We start from the raw sequence: 22,841 nt of genomic DNA, 5'->3' as shown, positions 1-22,841 counted from the left end.
TATACAGCTGGACATGGCATTGCTGGGCTGGGTCATACAATAACTCTATGTTTAGCTTTCTGAGACACTGCCAGATGATTTTTCAAAAAGGCTACACTGTTTTTTTATTTCTGCCAGTCATGTGTGAACATTTTAGTTTCTCTGCATCTTTGCTAACATTTTTTATTTTCTGTGTGTGTGTGTGTGTGTGTGTGTGTGTGTTTTAATTATAGCCAACCATTGGGTGTGAAGTGGTATCTCACTACAGTTTTGATTTGAATTTTCCTGCTGACTAATAGCAGTAAGCATCTTCGCTTATTGGTCAGTTGTAAAACTTCCTTGAAGAAATAAGTAGGCATATCTTTTGCCCATTTTTAAATTGGGTTGTCTTTTTATTATTGAGTTGCTGGAGTTCTTCACATATTCAAGATACAAGTTCCTTACCAGATATATAATTATAAAATATTTTCCCATTCTGTGGATCTTTTCACTTTGTTGATGCTACCCTTGGATTTAAAAAAAAGTTTTTAATTTTGTTGAAGTCTGATTTACTTCTTTTTCTAATTGTCACTTGCATTTTGGTGCCATAGCTAAGAAACCATTCCCTCAATGGGTGACGGGCACTGAGGGGGACACTTGACGGGATGAGCACTGGGTGTTATTCTGTATGTTGGTAAATTGAACACCAATAAAAATTATTTAAAAAAAAAGAAAAAGAAAGAAACCATTCCCTCACCCAAGATCACAATTCATATCAATTTTTTCCCTAAGAGTTTCATAGTTTTAGTTCTTACATTTAGGTCTCCTATTCATTTTGAATTAATTTTTTTATATGATGTGAGATTCAAATCCATTCTTTTGCATTGGGATATCTGGTTGTTCCAACACCATTTGTTAAAAACAAAAAACAACCAAAAATCCCCTACTCTTTTCCCATTGAATTATTTTGGGACTATGTTTGAAAATCAACTGACCATACATATGAGCATTTATTTGTAGCTCCTCAATCCTGTTTCATTGCTCTTTATGTCTGTCCTCATGCCAGTACCACACTGTCTTGATAATCACTGCTTTGTAATAAATTTTAAAATCAGGAAATATGAGTCCTCCAGCTTTGTTCTTCTTTTTCAAGATTGTTTTGGCTATTCTAGGTTCCTTGTTTTTCCATATGAATTTTAGGATCAGCTTCTTGAAATCCACAAAAATGGCCACAGATTGTGATAGTGATTGTTTTGAATTTGTAGATAATATAAGGACTATTTCCACCTTAATAGTATTAAGTTTTCCCATCCATGAGCATGGGATGTCTTTCCATTTATTAAATCTTCTTTAATTTCTATCAATAATGTTCTTTAATTTTACTTTGAGAGTATAAATTTTGCACTTCTTATGTGAAACTTATTCCAAAGTATTTATTACTTTTATGCCATTGTAAATGTAGTGATTACCTTAATTTCACGTTTATTTATTTTTTTAAAGATATTATTTATTCATTCATGAGAGATACACACACAGAGAGAGAAAGAGAGGCAGAAACACAGAGGGATAAGCAAGCTCTTTGCAGGGAGCCCTACGTGGGACTCGATCCCCGGTCTCCAGGATCACACCCTGGGCTGAAGGCGGCACTAAACCGCTGAGCCACCTGGGCTGCCCTTAATTTCACTTTTAGATTGTTCATTGCTAGTATATATAAATACAGTTGATTTTTGTATATTGATCTTATACTCTACAACTCTGCTGAATTTCTTAGTTCTAATAGTTTTTTAGTGGATTCCTTAGGATTTTCTGTATGCAAGATGAAAGTGTTCCTTTGCTATCTGGATACATTTATTTCTTTTTCTTACCTAATTGCCCTCATTAGAACCTCCAGCACAATGTTGAATAGAAGTGGCAGGAGGAGACATCCTTCTCTTGTTCTTGATCTTAAGGGGAAAGCAATCAGCCTTTCACCATTATGTATGATGTTAGCTGTGGGTCTTTTATGGATGTCCTTTTCAGATTGAGGACTTTCCTTTTTATACCTAGTAGTTTGGAGGTTGGTTGGTTAGTTTCTTTTCTTTTTATTTTTTTAGCACTTTTTCATGAAAGGGTGTTGGATTTTGTCAATGCTTTTTCTATAGACATAATGACATAGTTTCCTAGTGCTCTCTCCAGTGTTTTGCTTGGGGATAGGTGTTTGGGCCACTTAATAACTTCAGCACAAGGTCCAAGCAAGGAATATCTAAGTTCTCCTTAATTACTGACCACCATCTGAGAGGAGATGAGAAACTCTTTCTCATTATACCTTTAACTCTGGGTGGTCCTCCACTTGGGCCCTACTTGAACTGTCTTCTGGTGGTTGGAATGAGAGTTAAAGGCTCCTGTCACTGGATGATTGGGGCCTGGAAGATCAAGATTGAGTTTCATAAAATCAGATCAGATCCTTCCTTTGCCCTTTGGAAGAAGAGATGGGGTTAGAAATGGAAATTGCTTTTTCTCCCCGTCTTGGCCAATCTCTTATTTTACTCATGGGCCTTTGAACCTGGGTATAAGACATACTCTCACTGTTTTGTATGTTTTTCATAGGACTTTCTTTTGTCCCTGCAGTCAGGCAGTAAGCTCTTTGAGGATGGAGACCAAACCTTTTCATTTCCCTTGAAGCTTTCACAGAACCAGGTAAAATATCTGTCACACAGCACAGAACTTGATATACACTAAGAATCTCCACCTTTCAGCAAAATTTTCAGATGTGAGGCTTGACCTATCCACCACCTAGTGTACAGTGGATGCTGAGCAGATGGATCCTCAGAAAAGAAACTGAGACACAGAGCCCTGGGGTCACCTGAGTCACTGCTTTCAGCTGTCCTCATGTGGCTTTACAGCTTCCTATGCACAACATCACAGGAAGGTTTAAATGAGTGAATTGAATGGGGTGTCAAAAGAAAAGAAAGAGAGCCGTGCCAACATTCTTTTAAAACTTCCCACGAAAAGCAAGTCTGATAAAAGAGACTTGGTCAGTATCTAATGGCACAATGCAGATCAGTCCACACAGTATTGCCTGTCACTCCTAAAAAGAGAGATTGACAAAGCATGGGATGATGGTATCATTAAATGGCACTGCTACACCTGCCCCCCAGGATATGACAAATGCCACCCCAGGCTTGGAGGAGCCACATTGCTGGGAATCTTCTCACCGGGTTATGATAACATGGCAAACTTTTGAACTAAGACCTCTTATTCTCTCCTCAAAACCTTCCCGACAAATTTTGATTTGGGCCCTCACTGACATAGAAACCAGGACACACTGCTCACTGAAAAGAGAAAAGCAATGGTTCATTTTATTTTGTGAAAATTAAATCCATGTATATGACTTGGCCCAGTTCCTGGTGTGTGTCAAATGCCCAATGCACCGTCATTCTGGTTCTACTGGTATTGCTCTTCCAGGGCTTTCTGGGTATCTATCTTTGACTCCCAGTTCTCCAGTCAGGCAGTCCTTCAACTTTCTTTGGTAAAGATGAGAAGGGTTTCTGGTTTTTGTTCTAGGGAGATAGTTGAGATGTCTGTGAGCCATTTTGCATAAGGTGTGCCTTGTGCAGACAGGTAAAATGAGTTACCAGAGTAACTGCTCTGATGGAGGAATTGGCCACAGGAGGGCTTCACAAATGTGGTGACATCTCAGTGCATCTGGAAGAATGAAGAGCTCATCCGGTAGACCAGAAGAGAAACTCTGAGAATCTGGTTCTTTATATGTAACTTCAGAAGTAAAAGAATTGCTTTCTCACAAGAGGCAGGAGGGTCCAATGGCCAAGGGTGTGGACTCTGAACGGGGCCTGGGGTTGACTCTTGCTCTGCCACCAAGGTTTTGGGAAAATAACAATCACAACCACCACCACCATGAGAGCAACTAATATTTAAGCCAAAATCTTTTTTTTTATCTGAAAAAAAAAGAAAGACAATAACAGACCTACTTAAAAAAAGAAAACATATGTGAGGCACTTAACATGATGCTTGGCTCATATAAGTAATGTTAGTAAATGGTAGGCTATTATAACTGTCGCCGGTTGGCTGGTGAGGATTGAATGAGACATAGGGTGTGAGAATGATTACTGAAACTAAATCTCTGAGATCAATATTCCAGACAGAAGGACTATCTCATGTAAAGTTGGGGAAACCAAAGGAGCCTTTAATTGTTATTTAAAGGAAGAGTCCTTAAGCGTGGTCAGGATAAAGAATGCATGGTGGGAAGAGGGGGTGGTATTTGACTTGATCTGTCAATCAAAATCCAAAGGTCTGGCTTTAATCAATCAGTTTTGTGATCCAACAGAAAAATCACAGAAAACCACAAGGGGACAAAATTACCACGACCACAATTCAGTTTGAGTTGAGAGTTTTAAAACTTTTTAAAAATAATGGAATATTCACATGACTATTAATGACATAACATCAATACATGACACATATACAAAATATAAAGATAAATTTAAAAGAACAATACCCATATACCTCCACACCCAGATTTAACAGATGTCAGTATTGTAGTATTTACTTTAGATCTTCAGTTGTGGGTTTTGTTTTGTTTTAAGAAATGAAATGTTATGGGTACTACTAAAGCTTCATCACAGTCACTCAGTTATGTGTATTTTTTCCCTGTATGTTTTCACTTTTACCACATGTACAGAAGATAAACAACATATAACATTGTTCTCAGTGTTCTTAGCATTTTACATATGTAATACCATACTGTATCATTTTCCAAACTTGCATGTTTCCCTTGACATTGTTTTCAAGATGGCCCCATTTCGGTAGATGTAGATACGGTTAATTCATTTTAACTGCTCTACAGGATTCCCTTTCAGTTTTATACTTGGGCCCAGCAATGTGGTGTCTAGATTGTCTCCCTAGGGAAACCTTCAGGTGTGTGCAGAAGACAATAGGCCTAAGGAAGTTCACTGCAGACTGTTCATCCTAGTGGAAAAGTGTGAAGAAATAATCCCAATCATCTATTGTGGTGTAACAAACCTCCTCAATGTCGTGATTTAAAACAACAATGATCACTTACTCTGGTCTTGAATCTTCCATTTGGGCAGAGCTTGGCAGGAAAAGCTCATCTTTGCTTCATATGGCATCAGCTGGGGCTGAGGTGGGGGTACGGGAAATATCTAAAGATTCAGTCCTTTGCTGACATATCTGAGGACTGGTGCTGGCTGTCTGGCAAACTGGGACGTCAGGTGGATGCTGTCAGCCAGAGTTCCTACACGTGGCCTCTCCAAGTGGCTGATTGGCTTCCCCACAGCATGGCAGGTGAGTTCCGGGAACAAGTGTCCCAAGAGAGCAAGGTGGACATGCATGGCATTTTTACCATACAGCCTCTGAAATCCTATACCATGGCTTGTGCCACCATTAAGTGCAGCCCACATAAGTTCAAGAGTGTCATGGGTACATTTTTAAGAGCAGGTGGGATGGGATGTCTTGTGGTGACCACTTTTGGAAAATACAATTTGCGCCAAACCCAACTCTCCATAGACCGGGACACTAGTTTATTTGCTGTTGTTTTAAAAGCTACAAAAGTGATGTAGACATCACTATAACTCAGTGAAGAATAAAAAGAATGAAGTATTGTGGGGGGTGTATAATAGGGACTTTGCATTGGTCTCTATGTAGGATGAAAAGATATTGCTGCCAGACACAGAGAACATCTTGCTCCCCTAGAGAGCTCTTAGGAACAGGCATGAGGGAAAATTCATTGTTAAGGTGGTTTTCTTTTTTCCCCTCATGAATGGTGTGAACAAAATCTCCTGCTTCTAAAAACTGAGGACTCTGACAGAACAGTTGCAAAACCTGTATTTCCTGGAAGGCACATCTCTGTGATCTCTGGCTCCAGAGAACCCCGAAGAGAAACTCTGAATATCTTCTCCACAGCAGCACAGCGGTGGGAGAGGCTTCGAGAGCTAGGAGCCTTGGTGTCGAATCCCGACTCCGCTAGCTTCTCTGTGCGACCCAAGGCAAGACATTGACCTTCTCTGTCCCTCAGCTCCCTTCCATGGACTAGTGAGGTGAATAATGCCACTTAACAATGGCTTTGCAAACCCTGCGATGGTTAACTCGGCGATTCTGCTTTAGATCTGACAAGTGTTTTAAAAAGCATGAGCGCTGGCCCCAAATTCAGATTTAAACATCATCACTATCCCCAAGAGTAACGCCCAGAATCCCCCCAGCAGGCCAGATGATTAACCTGGGGTTCTCACCTCAAGGTTCTTCTCTGACTTCATTCATTCACGTGTGAGCTTCGAAATAGTCAAGACACGGGTGAGTGTGTTCCCATTTCACAGACCAGGAAGCTGCGGACCGGCTCCCCAGGGGGCGTGGTGACGAAGGGAGAGGCTGACCCTTCGGATAGGAGTTTTCTTCCCAAATCCCCAAGTTTCCCGGATCCAGCTCAATAATGCGCTCCTCTTACGCCCCCCTCCAAGGCTGGGGGCAGGGAAGCAAGAGGGCAAATGACCTAGCTCTACATTGTCACACGCCCACAAGGTTCCTTTCCAAGGGGTATCTGGCACCAAGGTGGACCCAGGGTGAACCTTCAGGGAATAGGAACTTGGGGGCCCCTGGGTGGCTCAGTGGTTGAGCGTCTACCTTGGCTCAGGTCGTGATCCCAGGGTCCTGGGATCCAGTCCCACATTGGGCTCCCCGCAGGAAGCCTGCTTCTCCCTCTGCCTGTGTCTCTGCCTCTCTCTGTGTCTCATGAATAAATAAAATCTTAAAAAAAAATTTTTTTTAAAGGAACTTAAAGTGGGGGTGGGGGCGAGCCGGAGCATCTTCCTCTTCCACCTGCCCGAGCTCGCAGGCAGGGCGGGAGACCTCCCGGGTCTGGAGGGTCTGAGCTGGGCGGAGCCATCCGCCCCCCCAATCTGACAGGGGGACCAGGTGCCCCCGGAACCTGGGGGGCCCTTGTTGCCCAGCGGCTCGGGCCACCAGGTAGAGAGTGGACGGGGCAGGGGCCCGGCTGCCCTCCACCTGTAACCCTGTCCAGGTGGGCACCCTCCCCGGGGGGCCTGCCCGGATACCTCCTTCCCCTGCAGGATCCCAAAGTAAACCCAGAACCTGACCCGCGACAGGCGATCCGCTCGCCAGGGAGGACGCCCAGAAAACGTGAGGCTGGGCCGAGGGACCCTCGAACCCGGGACCCCGTTGACAAGGCCGGTGAGGTCTGGAGCCGCCGGCCCCAGGCTCCCCCCGGCACGCCGCCCCTGCGGCGGCCACTCTGCCCTGGGGGGTGGGAGGATGTGCAGGGGGCGGGGACGGGGTGGCTCTGGACCAGGCTGGTGGCGGGATGCTCGGCGGCGCGGCCTGGGGCGCAGGTGCGGCGGCGGCGCTCTCACGTGCGGCCACACGGTGGCGCCGCTGCACCGCCCGCTCCCGAGGTAGAGGCGGGGGGGGGGGGGGGGTGCTCGCCCCACCGCGGAGGCTGCTCCCGCTCCTCCCTCCCGCTCCTCCCTGCGGGCTGCTCCGGAGCCCTCGTGTGCAAGGGGTAGGAGGCAATTGCGCGCCTCCTGGGCACGCTCACGGACCCTGACCCCCGGCCTGAGCTCCTGGAAGGTCTCCTAGGTGAAAGTGCCTTCCTTTGCAAACAGAGAAAGTGGAGCGCAAAGCAGTGGGACTCCTGGCTTTGGTCTGAGCTGAGAAGTCCGGGCGCAGGGCCCTCCTGTCCTGAAAAGAAAGGGGGTGCGCATGGCTTGAGGGCCAAGGAAGGGCGCCCGGGAGATGGGTTCCCGGGGCCTGGCCTGGCGACGGCGCCTCCACCCCGGAGGTCCAGGTGCACCTGTTGTAGCTCAGTGTTGTCCCAAGCCCGCTGTTGTTCAGAAGTGGGATTCGGCCCCAGGGCTGTGACTGTGGTGCGTGAACTTCCTGCCACCGAGCCCTGCCGCCTGCATCCGTGGCTTTCAAACACCGTCTTGGTTTTTGAGAATGACCTACACCCTACACACGGCTCCCTAACTACACACGACGCTCATCCTCAGGGCGATACGCTCTGTCTTCTTTTTCTTTTTTATTCTATATCTTTTCTACTTTTCTTTCAACGCTGGGTATGACCTGCTAAAATAATATCACTACCCACTCGTGGGTCCTTAGTTACAGTTTGAAAATCACTGTCATAGGCTCTGGCTGGGCTCTCCCAGCTATGAAAACCTATAGAAAGCTGTTTAGGTGGGAGGCCAAAGTCAAGACCAAGTTCTTGGAGGAGGATGCTTGGCCAAGAATCCCCTACAGGTGTTGTTAAAGGCTGAATCCTGACTCAGCATTTCTAACAAGCTCCCAGGAGGTACTGAGTGCCCAGCACACGAGTGGCCAGGTCTCCTCCACTACCTCGCCATCAGTATGTTGCCGTGAAAGGAATTCTGACACCGCATTGTGTCCTACCTACAAACACTGATTAATAAGTAGGCACAAAAACTAGATTAGACCTGCTGTAGGGAAGTGCCAATTCTCTGTCCTTTTAACAAGAACCTTAAGGAAGGGTTCTGTGGCAGAGTGGTAAAATGCCACTGTCCCCTTCTTTCACGGTGCTTGGATTGAAGATAGGCAGAGACCAGAGACCTCACTTCCTAGTCTTTCATCCTGGGTGGATCTGTGAGCAAGTCTGAGCCAACTGGAAGGGAGCAGAGGGGACATATGCAACGCTCAAGTGAATCTCCTGGGAGATGACCCAACTTACCCAACTTAAAAGGCAACTAATGAAAAAAAAAAAAAAAGGCAACTAATGCTCATACTCCAGGGTATCCCTGGGTAGCAGTTTAGCATCTGCCTTTGGCCCAGGGCATGATCCTGGAGTCCTGGGATTGAATCCCGCATCAGGCTCCCTACATGGGGCCTGCTTCTCCCTCTGCCTGTGTCTCTGCCTCTCTCTCTTTCTCTCTCTCTCTGTCTGTCTCTCATGACTAAATAAATAAAATCTTAAAAAAAAAAAAAGACCCATACTCCAAGTTTAGAGTCAAGCTGTGTGCACCTGGGCTACCTTTGTTTCCCTTCCCACAAGTAGGAAGATGGAGATCCCATAACTCAGCTCTGACCCTGGAAGGCAATGCCTTATGGGCTGTTAGAGCACCAAGATGTTAGAGCCTAGATCTCTGAATCACTACCTGGAGCAGATCTGTCTCATCAGCCTGGATCTCTCACCTAGAGATGGTTATTAGAGAGACTAATCAACTGCTTTAAGCCACTCTATTTGGGGGGGAGGGGGTGGAGAGCTCTTTGTAACAACAGCATACCCTAACTAACGTAGGTTCATCTGAGGCACATGCAGTAAAATCCTTCTGGCAGAACCAACTGACTTTTCCAACAAACTGGGTGACAGAGTCCTCTGTATATGTGTGTGGATGGGGAGGTGGAACAGAAGAGGAAGGACAGAACCAAAGTTCCAGACCCGAAGCTTTAGATTCGTGTGCTACTTTCTTGTACACGTGGAGAGATGCCTATGTATCTTTCTCGCTATCCACATGCCATTAACGTGGCTCATTTAGCCAACAAAAAACATCCAATTGTTCTTTTTTCTTTTTAAAAAATATTTTTAATTATTTATTCTTTTGAGACACAGGCAGAGGGAGAAGCAGGCTCCACCCAGGGAGCCCGATGTGGGACCCGATCCCCGGACCTCAGATCATGACCTGAGCCAAAGACAGATGCTCCACTGAGCCAGGTCCCCCTCTAATCATTCTTAATTAAACTCTCTGGGGGAAGTATTAGAAAGCAATATTTGAAACTTGGGATCTTTCACATATTTACTAATTAGCCCTCTTCCACCTCTTTCACCACTTAAAGTTAACTTACATACACATATTCCTCCTCTGTCCAGCCTGAGGGGTTTCCAAGGAAACATAGACAGAATTTAACCTTGTAAATTCTCCTTCGGAGTATGGTTACAGCCCACGTGGCTATTCACCCCTCTCTCATCATTGCGTTTCTTACAGTAAAGAAATCTGGCTCAAGCCCTGTTTCAACATCTTCCCGCACCCAATACCCACAGTAGTCCTCTGGGGAGGAACAACCTTCATCCTTATCACCCCACTCTATTTCTTGCTTGTCCCAACCCTCTTGGGTCCTCTCTGAGCCTCATGAGTTGTCCCTTCTCTCTGACCCACATCAACACAGAGATCACTTTTGCTGAGGATTGGTGGGGGACGGGGTTGGGGTGGGGTTACCCTGAAGTGTGGTGCTCCTGTGCACTTAAAATTTGATATTGGACACCCTCTTTGCTTTAGAATATTCCTCACTTCTGGGCCTCCCCCAGCCTCCCTCTTTGGCCTCCTCACTATCTTCTCTCTGCCTCGGCCTCCTTATATCTTATGGTTTTTCTCTGTCCACCATTCTCCCACTGTTCCTGGGCCACTTATTCAGAAAAAAAGCAAATGCTCTCAATTTGTTGAACTTCTGGTTTATCTTTTCATATCCCCTGTCCCAGAGGGAGTTTTGTTTAATACAAATAAACACACAAACACACATATAAATCCACAAAACAGATCTCTTCCGGCCTGGCCAGCTCACAAAAACAAAACCAAACCAAAAAAACCACTTCTTCCCTCTCCCAAAGACATGTAAACCTGATCAAGGTATGCCTTTGCTTAAAGAGCTCTTTTGTAGCTCTTGGTGAGCCTGTGCTCATCTCCATGGGTATGGCTACGGAGCCCTTTGTGGCTGGGTCCTGTCCCCTCCAATTCAGCCTTGAACCTTACTGCTTGGCACAGTCCCCCCTGAGCCACTGCTGCCCAGCCACTTAGTGTTCTATGTATAGACACAGCCCAGCGATCTTGCCTTTGCTCACTTGCTCTTTTGTACCCCTTACTACCTATGCCCGGACTGCCTCTCCCTGACCCCTGGCTGGTGGCTCCTGCCTCACCTCCACTGGGAAGTCCTCCTTGACTTCTCAGGCTGGGGAAAGGGATTCTTTCCGCTAGTAACTGTGTCTGGACTGCCAGTCCTAACACTACTAAATGCACCTCGGGAATGGTAGCCCTACTTGTCACTCTCCCCCTATTTGAACTCCTTAAGGGCAGGAGTACATGCGGCACAGCATCCTCAAGATGAGTACGTAGGTGCCCTTCAATGACCACTTGTTGAATAACTGAATGAACGTGTGAGGCCTGCTGCTTACCTGGCAAGGTAAAATCTGACTAAAGGACTGTCTGGAAGGGGTAGGAAAAGGAAAAGGAGGCCTTAGGAAGCAGCATGCAGTGGGAGGGCTATAAAGGAAGAGGGGCATTCTGGGCAGCAGGTCCAGGGTCACCCGAGATACTCATTGGCTCTCAGCCTTTAGTTTTCTTCAACACTAGTGGGCGGGACCTTTGTTCTCTTCTTTCTCCTTCTCTGGGACAGAGCCAGGTGTTCCCCACCACACACCCCTCCGACTCTCAGCACTGAGAGCTGACTATGCCTCTCTTCCATGGAATGGGCGCTGCAGGTGGGTTTCCCAGAAGGGGGCCCCTGATGACCTAAGTGACCATGGACGGGGGTGTCCTAAGCAGAGGATGCAGGGGATTCCAGGGTCGTCGAACATCTATGTAGAGATATTAGTCTCCTGGCCCCTCTTTCCAACCCACCCACCTCAAGGAAATTCTGCCCTTTCTTAAGGAACCCTTCAGCAGAAGGGTTCAAAGCACTGTAGTGATGGAGAGCCAAGCCATCCCATCTCTCATCTCAAGCCATCATGGCTTGAGCCATCTCAAGCCATCTCTTTAAAGAGAGTCCTTCAAAAGGGGTCCCACACTGGTACCTAAATGTTCTGGCCTGGGGGTGACTCACTTCACTTCTGATCATAACTCACCAGCTAGAGTTGGTCATGTGGCCTTGCCCAACCACATAGGGGCCAGGAAATACAACCCTCCCTGAAGATGGGAACTAGAAATCCTTTAGTGGTGCACTAAAGACCACCAGAGGGGATGAGGAAAGGAGAGTCAAAATAGAGAGCAAAAAGGGGAAATGGAGGTTTTCAGAGAAGCTGGCAAATCTGATTGTCTCAGAGGGCCTGCCATTCCCTAGAAATTATCCCTGGTAAATCCAGCCAGCTTTGACTTCTTGTTCCCATCCACCTTTCACTGTGGCATTTAATCACATTTAACTCGATCCCATACTTTTGGGATCATTCTGTTTTGATACAGCTTCTTCTCCCTGATGGCAAACTCCCCAAGTTCAGAATCCATCTCAATTCTTGTTCTGTATCCTACACACCCCCCCAACCCCACGCATCAGGTAGAGCTAGGCTTTCATTCACTTTTGTGTCCTAGGTCCTCATCACCTGTCCCACCTTGGGAAAAGGAAAACCAACACAAAAATAAATTCAAAGAGGGGCTTACAATGAGAAAGACATGATCTCCCATCTCCCAATCGATCAAGGTGACTAGGAACTGCTTAAACTGGATCAGATCATCCTTTGACGCACAAAACACCATTGCCTTTTTCTTTTATGACAAGGTTATCATTTCTGTTTAAGCGATGGTTTCGTAGAGGTGGATCTGTCCAGCATTCCATGCTTCTGTGCTGCCAAGATAGAGGTCTCTAGGAACGTGTGGCTATTGGGTATTTGAAATGTGGCCAGTGAGACTGAGGAACTGCACTTTAAAGTGAATTGAGATACCTTGTAATTGTAAACACTACCTCAGATTTCAGGGGCATCTGGGTGGCTCAGTTGGTTAAGTGTCCAACTCTTAATTTTGGCTCAGTTCATGATGACCTCAGGGTGGTGAGATGGAGCCCTGGAATCAGGCTCTGCCCTCAGCCTGGAGTCTGCTTGAGATTCTCTTCTTCTACCCCTCCTCCTGCTCTCTCTCTCTCTCTCTAATAAATAAATTAAATATTTTATTTAAAAAAGACGTCAGGTTTCAAAGTCTTTGTATGAAAAAGAGAATGGAAGCTATCCTGTTAGTATTTTCTCTATTTTTATTTACTTTTTTAAAAGATTATTTATTTATTTATTCATGAGAGAGAGAGAGAGAGGCAGAGACACAGGCAGAGGGAGAAGCAGGCTCCATGCAGGGAGCCTAACACGGGACTCGATCCCGGGACTCCAGGATCAAAGGCAGGCACTGAACAGCTGAGCCACCCAGGCATCCCTATTTTCTCTATTTAAAAAAAAGTTTTTTAGCAATTTTATTTATTCGACACAGAGAGAGCACAAGCAGGGGGAGGGACAGAGGGAGAGGGAGAAGCAGACTCCCCACTGAGCAGAGAGCTGGATGCAGGGCTTGATCTCATGGCCTGAGCTGAAGGCAGACACTCAACCAGCTGAGCCAACCAGGCGCCCCAATATTTTCTCTATTGATTACATTTTCCAATGGCAGAATTTCAGATCTATCACACGAAGTGAAATTGATTATTAAAAGTAATTTCTCAAAAAAATAAAAATAAAAAAAAATAAAAAAAAATAAAAAAAATAAAATAAAAGTAATTTCTCTAACACGTTTTGCTTTTTAAAAATGTGGCTATGGGGATCCCTGGGTGGCTCAGCGGTTTGGCACCTGCCTTTGGCCTAGGGCGCGATCCTGGAGTCCTGGAATCGAGTCCCACGTCAGGCTCCTGGCATGGAGCCTGCTTCTCCCTCTGCCTGTGTCTCTGCCTCTCTCTCTCTCTCTCTATCATAAATAAATAAATAAACTTTTAAAAAATAAAAAATAAAAATGTGGCTACTAGAAAATTTAACCTTGCATATTGTGGCTTTCTGTGTATATAACTACTGAGCAACACGGCTCTGGAAAGCCTAGGACAGGATTTAGGTAAGATGATCCTCTTCCAAAGTGCCATTTCCAAAGCTAAAAATTGTAACAGTTGATCAGACTTTACTTTGGAGAAGTTCTCACAAGGATGGCATTTGAAGTTTGGGGTATTTGTTTTTCTTTATTTACCTTTTGGCTTTTCTCCCAAACCTGTAACTAAAAACCAAACTAAAAGCATCTTATTGCTATCACGGACTGATCTCCAAATCTTAACTACATAGCAATTGCTGCTCTGTATTTTATACGACACGTGCACACACGCACACACACACACAGATATCCCTATGGGGACCAACATTTTCCCATGTGGAAAGCAACATGCCTGATTGCTGGATTAAGCAACGGAAATTAATTATTACAGTAATTACTCGGCCACTAAATATTTGAATGCCAGACCTGACATGGTGTCCTGGGAACCCCCTTCAGCTTCCTGAATGCGTTAGTATCGACAGGGCAGCTCAAGCAATGTGTCTCAAGAAGACTTTCTTCTGCAGCACTCCGGGGTTTAACCCAAGTACCTTTGCTTGGGGCAGTAGGGGGGCTGTACGCTGTGCCACAGGACAGCGGGTCATGGGTACCCATCTCTGCAGGCCAGGAGAACATCAAACGCCTGAAAATGAGAACTTTAAGTGGCCATTGCTGGTTGGGCAATGGTAGAAACCACAGTGCAGCCAGGGGGCCAGCTCATAGCCACGCCAACGTCCCTGGAAGAGGGGATCTGCTGCGGGAATTCTAATGCTGCAGAAAGCCAGGCCAAGGTGCCTAGGGGTGGTCCCACTGAATTCCTTCTAAACCATCTGATTTGTTTTCTCTCTCCCTTGTATCCTTGGCACTACCTCTTCCCCCTCCCCCATCCCCCATCCCCCATCACCTGCCTTCCTTCCTGAAGCCAAGTCTGTTCAGGGAGGAGAAGATATTTCCTTTAGAGAGCATACCCAGGCCAAAACCAAAGATTTCAAAAAGCAGTTCTCCAGCAAAAAAGCTGTACCGCCTGCTGGCCACTGTCCTCCATTTCTCCCATGGGGTTCCGCCTTCCTTCAGGAGGCGTGTAACGGTTGACAGAGCTAATCCTGGTCCAGAACGTGCAAGAGTGTGGATGTATGTGATGAAAACCGTTTTGGCCACTCGTTCCTTTTGCACCATGGGGTAGGGTTTGAGCTCAACCGCCATGGGCTTGTCTGCACAGCTTTTTGCACTTTTTTTTTCCATAAGTCATTCAGTCAAATGACCATTTTAGGACATCTGGGGTCTCCAGGTAATTCTCCCTGACACGATCCTATTGTTCCTACTTTCAAGCTGTCAGTTCAACTCAGAAAACTCTCAGACTACATGTCAGAGGGTGTTAGAGGCAGAGGCTTCACTAAAATCCAAATGAGAAAGTCCAATGTGCCCAAATGTCTGAAAGGCTGTCCTAATTCATCTACAGTTTTCGTTCTGTAGGTCAAGGCCAAAACTATTTCTATCTCCAAAACAATGGCTCCTCTAAGCAACTACACAGGCCCAAATGCTACAGTTACCCCAAATGATTCCTGTTCCTCTTGAAAAGTAGCATTGCTTCTTAATAAAAATAAATTAATAACAATTAATGGCTGTGTGTAGCACTTTATTTTCAGGTACTGTGTTACATTTTAGAGTTTTACTTTATCTTATGTGTGTAATTTATATTAAAGTATAGCTATCTATCTGTCATCTATCTCTCTATCATCTATCTATCTGTTTATTCTAAGGGAACTCTACGCCCAATATGGAGTTCAAACTCACATCCCTAAGATCGAGAGTCTCATGCTCTACCAACTGAGCCAGCCAGGCACCCCTAAAGTATACTTATTAAATGAATGTGGTCTTGACAATTGTCCCCCCTTTATGAAGCTCCTATTCCATTCTATCACCATGGAGAGCTTTGAGGTGGACCCAAAACAGTGCCCTGTGCCACATCCCCTCTGCCTCCCTCTAACTTCAGCTGCAGCTGGGATGGACAGCTCCTTACCTCCAGTGGCCTGTCATTTGAGGGATGAGAGAAGGCAGGGGGGTTGCCTCAAAGGATGGAGATGGGAGGTGGTAGAGAGATGTCAGGCCTTTCACCCTTAAAAGAAACACTTGCCATGTAATTCCTTTAAGACTGCCAATAGGAGTGAGTGCCACTGGTTTGGCAGGGCTTAATAAGGCCCCCTTGATAGGTTTTTTTTCCTCTTTCTCTGGCCTCCACTCACTGCTGCTTCCCTCCTGCTTCCTGGATGACCTCCCAAATAAACTACCTCTACTCACATCCTTGTCTCAGGCTCTTCTTTAGGGAAACTCAAACTGGATTATTATTCTCATTTTACAGATATGGATGGTGAGGCAAACTGCCTGATAGTCTCACAGCCATAAGTAGCAGTGCCAGGGCTCACACCAGACTTGTCTGACCCTAGAGTGCATGAATTCCAGATGTGTCTCCCACCACCAGATGCCTAGTGCTGTCCCATTGCAACTAGAATTTATACTGGTGGTCTTTTTCAAAGCAGCCCATTCCATCATTGGGCAGTTCTAATGATTAGAAAGCTTGAAGTGATGTTCAGCCCATTTCTCCATTTCTCCATCCATCCATCCATCCATCCATCCACACATCCATGTGTTTATCTCTCACCAGCAAGCATATATTCACCAGGGTCACAGCTCTAAAGAGGGAGACCTGGTCTCTTTGCTCACACTGCTTCCTGTCTGTGACTGATGAGCACTTTGCCAGGAGTGGTGCTTGCTGCGTGCTGTGGGAGCATGGTGTGAACACCTCACCCAGCCCAACTGCCCTCTATAGCACCTTCAAAAAATGCTCCCTGGTCTACACAACAGCCTGCAGGTCGGGATTGCAGACATCACATCCTTTGAGATTTTTGTTGCTCATGGTCATCAGTCCAGGTTTGGATGGGCCTTGATAGCAGAAAGGAGTCCACATAAACAAAAACCCAATGCAATGTGAACTCCCACAACGAGAGAAGAGACCCAGTCCTCAGGAGGGAGTATGGAAACTAGGGCTGAATCTCTGAACCTGTCCCCAAATTTAGCATTCGGAAGACCCCGTTGGACTTCTGCTGCTAAATCATTCATGTCCCACTCCTCAGCTCTCCTTCCACCAAAAAAGTTGGTGGCACAGGCCTAAGATGCCTGAACAGATCCTATGGAGCCAAAATCCATATCATAGTCCATTTTCCCTCATGTTACATATATGAGGTTTAATTTACATGGCCAATTAGTACAATTAGTAGTAGACATCTTTGGAGTCTGCCTTATAATAATAGTAAAAAAAAAAAAAAAAAAAAAAAGGTCATGAAACTACTAGACTTGTCTGCTTTCTTAGCTTTCAGAAGGTCCCAGGGCAAAGCAGCACACTTTGTGACAGGCTACTGCTGGGGCTGGAATGGTTCAAAGGCAGCCACCGAAGTGACTTATTTTCATCGAACCTTCCCTGCAGCATGAATGAATGCTCCAAGTTTGGTTTCCTTCCCTCTGATCTATTAAGTTTTCTTTTGGATTTCTCCTTTTCTTAAATAACGTTTTGAGGAACAGGATTTGGGACATTCAACCCTGGAAGCCTTGGAAAGGCAAAGCTCAAATGTGTGGGACATGAAGCTACAATCCAGAACTACCCCTCCTTCCCTCCCTCCTTTAGTGATGATGCCAAAAGTACTGGACCTATCTCTTTCACTGTGATAGGCAAGGGGTAGAAATCTACTGGAATCTGGGACACCTGGGTGGCTCAGTGGTTGAGTATCTGCCTTTGGCTCTGGTTGTGATCCTGGAGTCCTGGGATGGAGTATTGCATTGGGCTCCCTGCAGGGAGCCTGCTTCTCCCTCTGCCTGTGTCTCTGCCTCTCTCTGTGTGTCTCTCATGAATAAATAAATAAAATCTTAAAAAAAAAAAAAAAAGAAATCTAATGGAATCTTAGAAAGTCACCACCCATCCATCAATCCATCTGCACATCTTTCTCTCTCTCCTTATTCCATTTATTAATTTATTCAACAAATGTTAAGCACCTACTACCTGTCAGAGGCTTTGTGAAGGGCTATGCTAAGACCTTGAGACACTGTAGCAAATAGAGAATCAGACCTCATTTCATGGGACTTATGGTCTAGCTGGGAATGGATATTATGCAGATAATTTTGCAAATAACTAGTTAAAATTGTGATCGATGTCCCTAGGGAAGATTTGAGGTACTCTATGAGCCTATAACAAGAAGGCCTGACCTAGCCCCAAGGAGGAGACATTCAAGCTGGGAGGCAGAGCAGGAGGTAGATGTTAACAAAGAGGAGAAGGAGAAAGAAGGCAAGGGATTGAGGTGGGAGAATTTGCATAAGGGCCCCCCAGACAGAGGTATTACTGCAAGGAGCCATCTGAAGGCCCATGTGGCTACCTGGTAAGAGCACAGGGGAGGAGGTGTCAGACATAATGGGCTGGAGAAAGAAGCTTTGGCTCCCCAGTGCAGGATATGGGACAAGATGAGGAGCCACAAGGGAGTATGAAGCACATGATGACAGTCAGATTTTGTGTTCGACAAGGTCATACCAGTAACTGTTGTTTGGAGAGTAGACCCCAGGGCACTGGGCAGGCAGAGGGGTTGAGGGGTTGGGGACAGATCCAGGGGTAGCTGCTTGAAGGCCAGTGTGTTGTCCATGGAGAGGTGGCCATGGCCAGGACTGGAAGGGGAGCAGTAAAGATGAAGAGAAGTGGAAGGTCAAGCTGCACTTTGGAAGGAGCCCAGTAGGACTCCCCAGGGTTCTACAGCGACCTGGACAGGGCATAGCTTCAGAGTCGAGCCAGACGCTCAGCAGCTCTCTTCCTTCCAACCCATGGCTGTATGAACGTCTACAGGGTCAGAAGGAGGGACCGTGGATGCTTTACCTTTGTCTGACTCCTCTTCCTGTGAGTCTCCTGAGACTGTGGTCTGCCAGGCAGGACCCTGTTCTCTGATGGCCTCTTACGGGTTGAGGACCTAAGGAAAGTGTCAATGGAGGAGGTTTTTTCCCTCTCCTCTCTTTCTCTTTCTCTGCACACCCATAGTACTTACCAGCCTACTGAATATGTAGTCAACATCTCACTGGTACATGGGGATTGAGCCATCCCTGTATAGTCTCAAAATAGGCGAGAATCACGTGCATTCCCACCTCTACCCTGTTGTTACTCCACATCAGCCTTCAAGTCAGCAGAGGAATTATACGAACTCGGGAAGAAGGTGGGAGTGGTAAGTTCCTCACACCTTAGGAGAGGAAGTTGGAAAACCACATCAGCACAATCCATGATTGCAAGAATGATGAAAAGACAGCATCAAAAGGTGAGGTGGCTTAGCTTTCTTAATAATTTCTTATAATTAGAATTCCTGTAACACCCTCTCTTTTTTTCCTGCCTTGTTGGCAAGTATACCACACATACTTTTGTCCTGTGCTCATGACAGACATCACTTATCATTCGTGATACTTTTACTTGAAATGAACCTTCAAGAATACTCCCAGTGTGTCAGGCTCTTCAGGTGACCAAAGCTGGTATCTAATATGAAACCTATTTGCCATCCCTGTTCTTGACTTTTTGATCAAAATAGTTGGCCTGGAAGGCTTCTAGGTAGGGAAGCCTCCTACTTTATCCTAAGTGTGTGGTTGTCAATTCTTCTAAAGATCTCCATGGTTCCTGACTCCCAGATCATACTCCAGGGCCCATCCTTGGCTTATCCTGAAAACAGATTCCTTTTCACATTTACCTAAACTCTCTTCTGCATATATTTTCTGAGAATGATTTACAGAATTATGAGGATACAAGGAACTTGCTGCTGTTCAGATCTTCTCAACCTGCCACTGATGGTCTATTGTTTGGGAATCACTGTCCTATGATACCTCTGACTCCAAAGAAGTATGTACACATTCTAACTATGGCAGCAAATCAAATGACCCTGAACTTTCAGAGTTTCTCGGTTGACAACAGTGAGACTTCTGCACATATCAACCACAAGACAGGGCTACTCTGTAGCTTCTCAATGAGATTCAAGTATTTTGACTAATTGGTTTTCAGTAATGAAGACACAAAGGGAGCCTCTTGCTTTAGAGCAAGCAGAAGAAGAGAGACAAGAGTAAGAAGAAAGTGACCCAATTTCCTAGGTCATGAACTGAATCGGAAGTGTAAAGTTGGCTTCTTCTTATCTAACTCCAGCCTTGAGGAATTACAACCTCCCACCCCAAGCCCCAATCACGGGGATAAACTTCTACAACCCCACTTGCCTGGTCTCACCTCACCCCGACACAACTTTGAATGGTGTTGGGCTCCTGTGTACACTAGGGGGTGCAAGCAGGCTTGTTATCCATCTTGGCCCTAAGAAATTCTCCCCCGTGTAGGGGAGACAAGATGATGACTACCAGGAGTCACTCTTTTGCTTTGGAGAGTGCTGAGAGTGGAGGGTGTCTTGGACTAGAGTCTAGGAAGGAGAACAACATCCTCATTAATTGCTTTAAGCTGTTTTCTGGTTTTATTTTCAGAGCAGACCTAGCTCCCGAGAACTGGGGATAAAGGGAAGGTTACATAAGGTGGCAGACCTGCTCCTCCGCCAGGATGGCAGACTCCCAGCCGCCTGGGGTGAGTCAACACCTGGGAAATGGCATCCAAGGGCGGCTCTTTCAAGCTGGCTGGAACCTTCTACCATTACGCTGAGGCCACCGTTTGACCCATTCCCGGGGCCAGGGAGGCAGGAGCCGATCACGTCCCTGGGTGGTGCCTATTCCTGGCACTAGACCATGGAAAGAAGCTCAAGAGGGCTCTTTCCAAACTTTAGTGCTGGCGTTGGGGAAATGGGGCAGTACTCTCCACCCCGGCTTGGTTCACATAGTAGATGCCTGCTCCACTGGCCTACTTTTAGCTTGGAGTGGAAGAAAGCCATCCTCCCTGCCCTGTTCACCACCCACTCTTCCAGAGCCTTCACCAGAGGCCTTGTTCTCCACAGCTAGAGAACTGTGGACGGCGACCATAGTTTCTCAGCCTATCAAGGGGAAATGAGTTGAGGAAATCAGCACAGGGTTTTATTGCCAAATATTTCTCCCTGGGAGGACAACACATTCAAAGCGCCGAATGGAGATTGGAGTTGGTCCAGCCATAAACCAACTTAATGAACACTAATAGAGAACTGCAATTATTGTTGACTTCAAAATGCAAACAAGAACTTTAGACACTGATCCCTATCAGCCGGTCAGGCCCAGCACAGATGCCGGGCTCTGTTTTTGCTGTTGCTTAGCAATGGAAAATGAAGTGTTCCTGTCTCTTATCACTGGAGGTAGAGGTAGGACAATGAGCTTTATTGGACTGAATAGGTATGAAATTAGTTTATTCTTTCCCGCTTGGAGAAGGCAATTGGCAGAAAGAGAGTCACTTGGACAATGGACAGTTTAGAGGTTGGGAGATGGCCCTCCTTTCCTGTTATCTCAGTAAATCCTAACCATCGTGGGTTTTCTCTATAGATAAAGTTGAACTTTTGGCAGGAGTGTCCGTCCAAACTATCATTAAAGAAAACAGCTATAAATATAGATCCACAGACCAGAGTGGGAATGAACGCAAGGACAGTGAAATCTAGGGTGCAAATTTAAGGGGGGGGGGGTACCAAAAAACCAGTAATCAAGGTAAATAATACTTTGAAGCAATATTTTTTTAATATTTTGTTTTAAATCCAAATTAATGCAAAAAAGGTCCCTGGTGAATAAAATATCATTTTAAATTCCGATAGGATCAGTATCACTGATTGTTTTTCCCTTCTGTCCTCAGGTCCCAATATGGCGCGTCTTGGCACTGGCTTCACACACATTTCCAACATGGAAGTCTTAAAGTTGCTTTTTCCTCAACAATATTTGGGCTGTCGGGTTGAGGGTGTTGTAGCTGGCTGAGGAACTCTCCTGCCCTGTGGGCAGAGGAGCTTTCTGCAGTCCTTCCACCAGCCTCTTCCAAGACAGTGGGGAGGCAAGTGGCCTTGGGGTGGGGAGATACCCAGGCTTTTGGGGCAGTGACACAGAAAATACTAAAGATCCAGGACCCTCCTTCAAGTTGCCAGAGACAACAGAGACAGGCCTGGAACTGGCAGTTTATGGTAAAATAATCTCCTCTTGTGTTTTTTTGTGTTAATAGCAACTCCTATATAGCGAGGACCCTCAGGTTGAAACACGTAGAATTGCCAGTATTCAACTTTTATTTTTAACCTCAAACATATATGGTTTAATCAAATGCATCCAAGAATGGTAAGCTGAATAATGGACCCCAAATATGTCCCCATCCTAATCACTTGAGCTTGTGACCTTATATGTCATGTTACCACATATGACAAAAGAGCCTTTGCAGAAGTCATTAAGTTAAGGGTTTTAAGATATGAAGACGATCCTGGATTATCAAGGTGGGCTCAATCACTGATAAAGATCCTTATATAGAAGGAGGTGATGTGGCAATGAAAGCAGAGAGCAACTTAAAGATGCTATTCTACTGGCTTCAAAGATAAAGGGAGAGGGCCCCAGCCAAGGATTGTTGGCTGCTTCTAAAAGGTAGAAGAGGTAAGGGATGCCTGGGTGGCTCGGTGGTGGTTAAGTGTCTGCCTTCGGCTCAGGGCATGATCCTAGAGTCCCAGGATCGAATCTAACATTGGGCTCCGTGTGTGGACCCTGCTTCTCCCTCTGCCTGCGACTCTGCCTTTCTTCTCTCTCTCTGTCTCTTATGAATAAATAAAATCTTTAAAAAAATTTTTTTAATTAAAAATAAATAAAAGGTAGAAGAGGTAAGAAATAGATTCTCTCATGGAACCTCCAGAAGGAATGCAGCCCTGCTGGCACCTTGACTTTAGCCAAGTGATTCTAAATTTCCTTTTTTTTTTTTAAGATTTTATTTATTTATTCACGAGAGACACAGAGAAAGAGAGAGAGAGGCAGAGACATAGGCAGAAGGAGAAGCAGGCTCCACGTAAGGAGCCCGATGTGGGACACAATCCCAGGGCCTCCAGGATCAGGCCCTGAGCTGAAGGCAGACACTTAACCACTGAACCACCCAGGCATCCCTTTTTTTATTTTTAAAGATTTTATTTATTTAATCATGAGAGACACAGAGAGAGAGAGAGAGAGAGACAGAGAGAGACAGAGAGA

General features: G+C 45.7%; 1 protein-coding gene across 1 annotated transcript in view; it reads left to right on the top strand.

The window, feature by feature from the left end:
• The window catches only part of TTC8 (tetratricopeptide repeat domain 8), a 189,846-nt gene extending 168,548 nt beyond the window's left edge, over positions 1 to 21,298 (top strand). Inside the window, exons 21-25 of the mRNA XM_041757777.1 lie at positions 2,545 to 2,634; positions 5,088 to 5,259; positions 18,885 to 18,934; positions 20,214 to 20,310; positions 21,186 to 21,298. Coding sequence (XP_041613711.1) covers positions 2,545 to 2,634; positions 5,088 to 5,259; positions 18,885 to 18,934; positions 20,214 to 20,310; positions 21,186 to 21,298 — 522 coding nt within the window. The remainder of the gene's footprint in view (positions 1 to 2,544; positions 2,635 to 5,087; positions 5,260 to 18,884; positions 18,935 to 20,213; positions 20,311 to 21,185) is intronic.
• The last annotated feature ends 1,543 nt before the right edge of the window (positions 21,299 to 22,841 follow it).

The sequence above is a fragment of the Vulpes lagopus genome, chromosome 6, assembly GCF_018345385.1.
Source record: "Vulpes lagopus strain Blue_001 chromosome 6, ASM1834538v1, whole genome shotgun sequence".
NCBI lineage: Eukaryota > Metazoa > Chordata > Mammalia > Carnivora > Canidae > Vulpes > Vulpes lagopus.
This window is presented reverse-complemented; position numbering and strand designations above follow the sequence as displayed.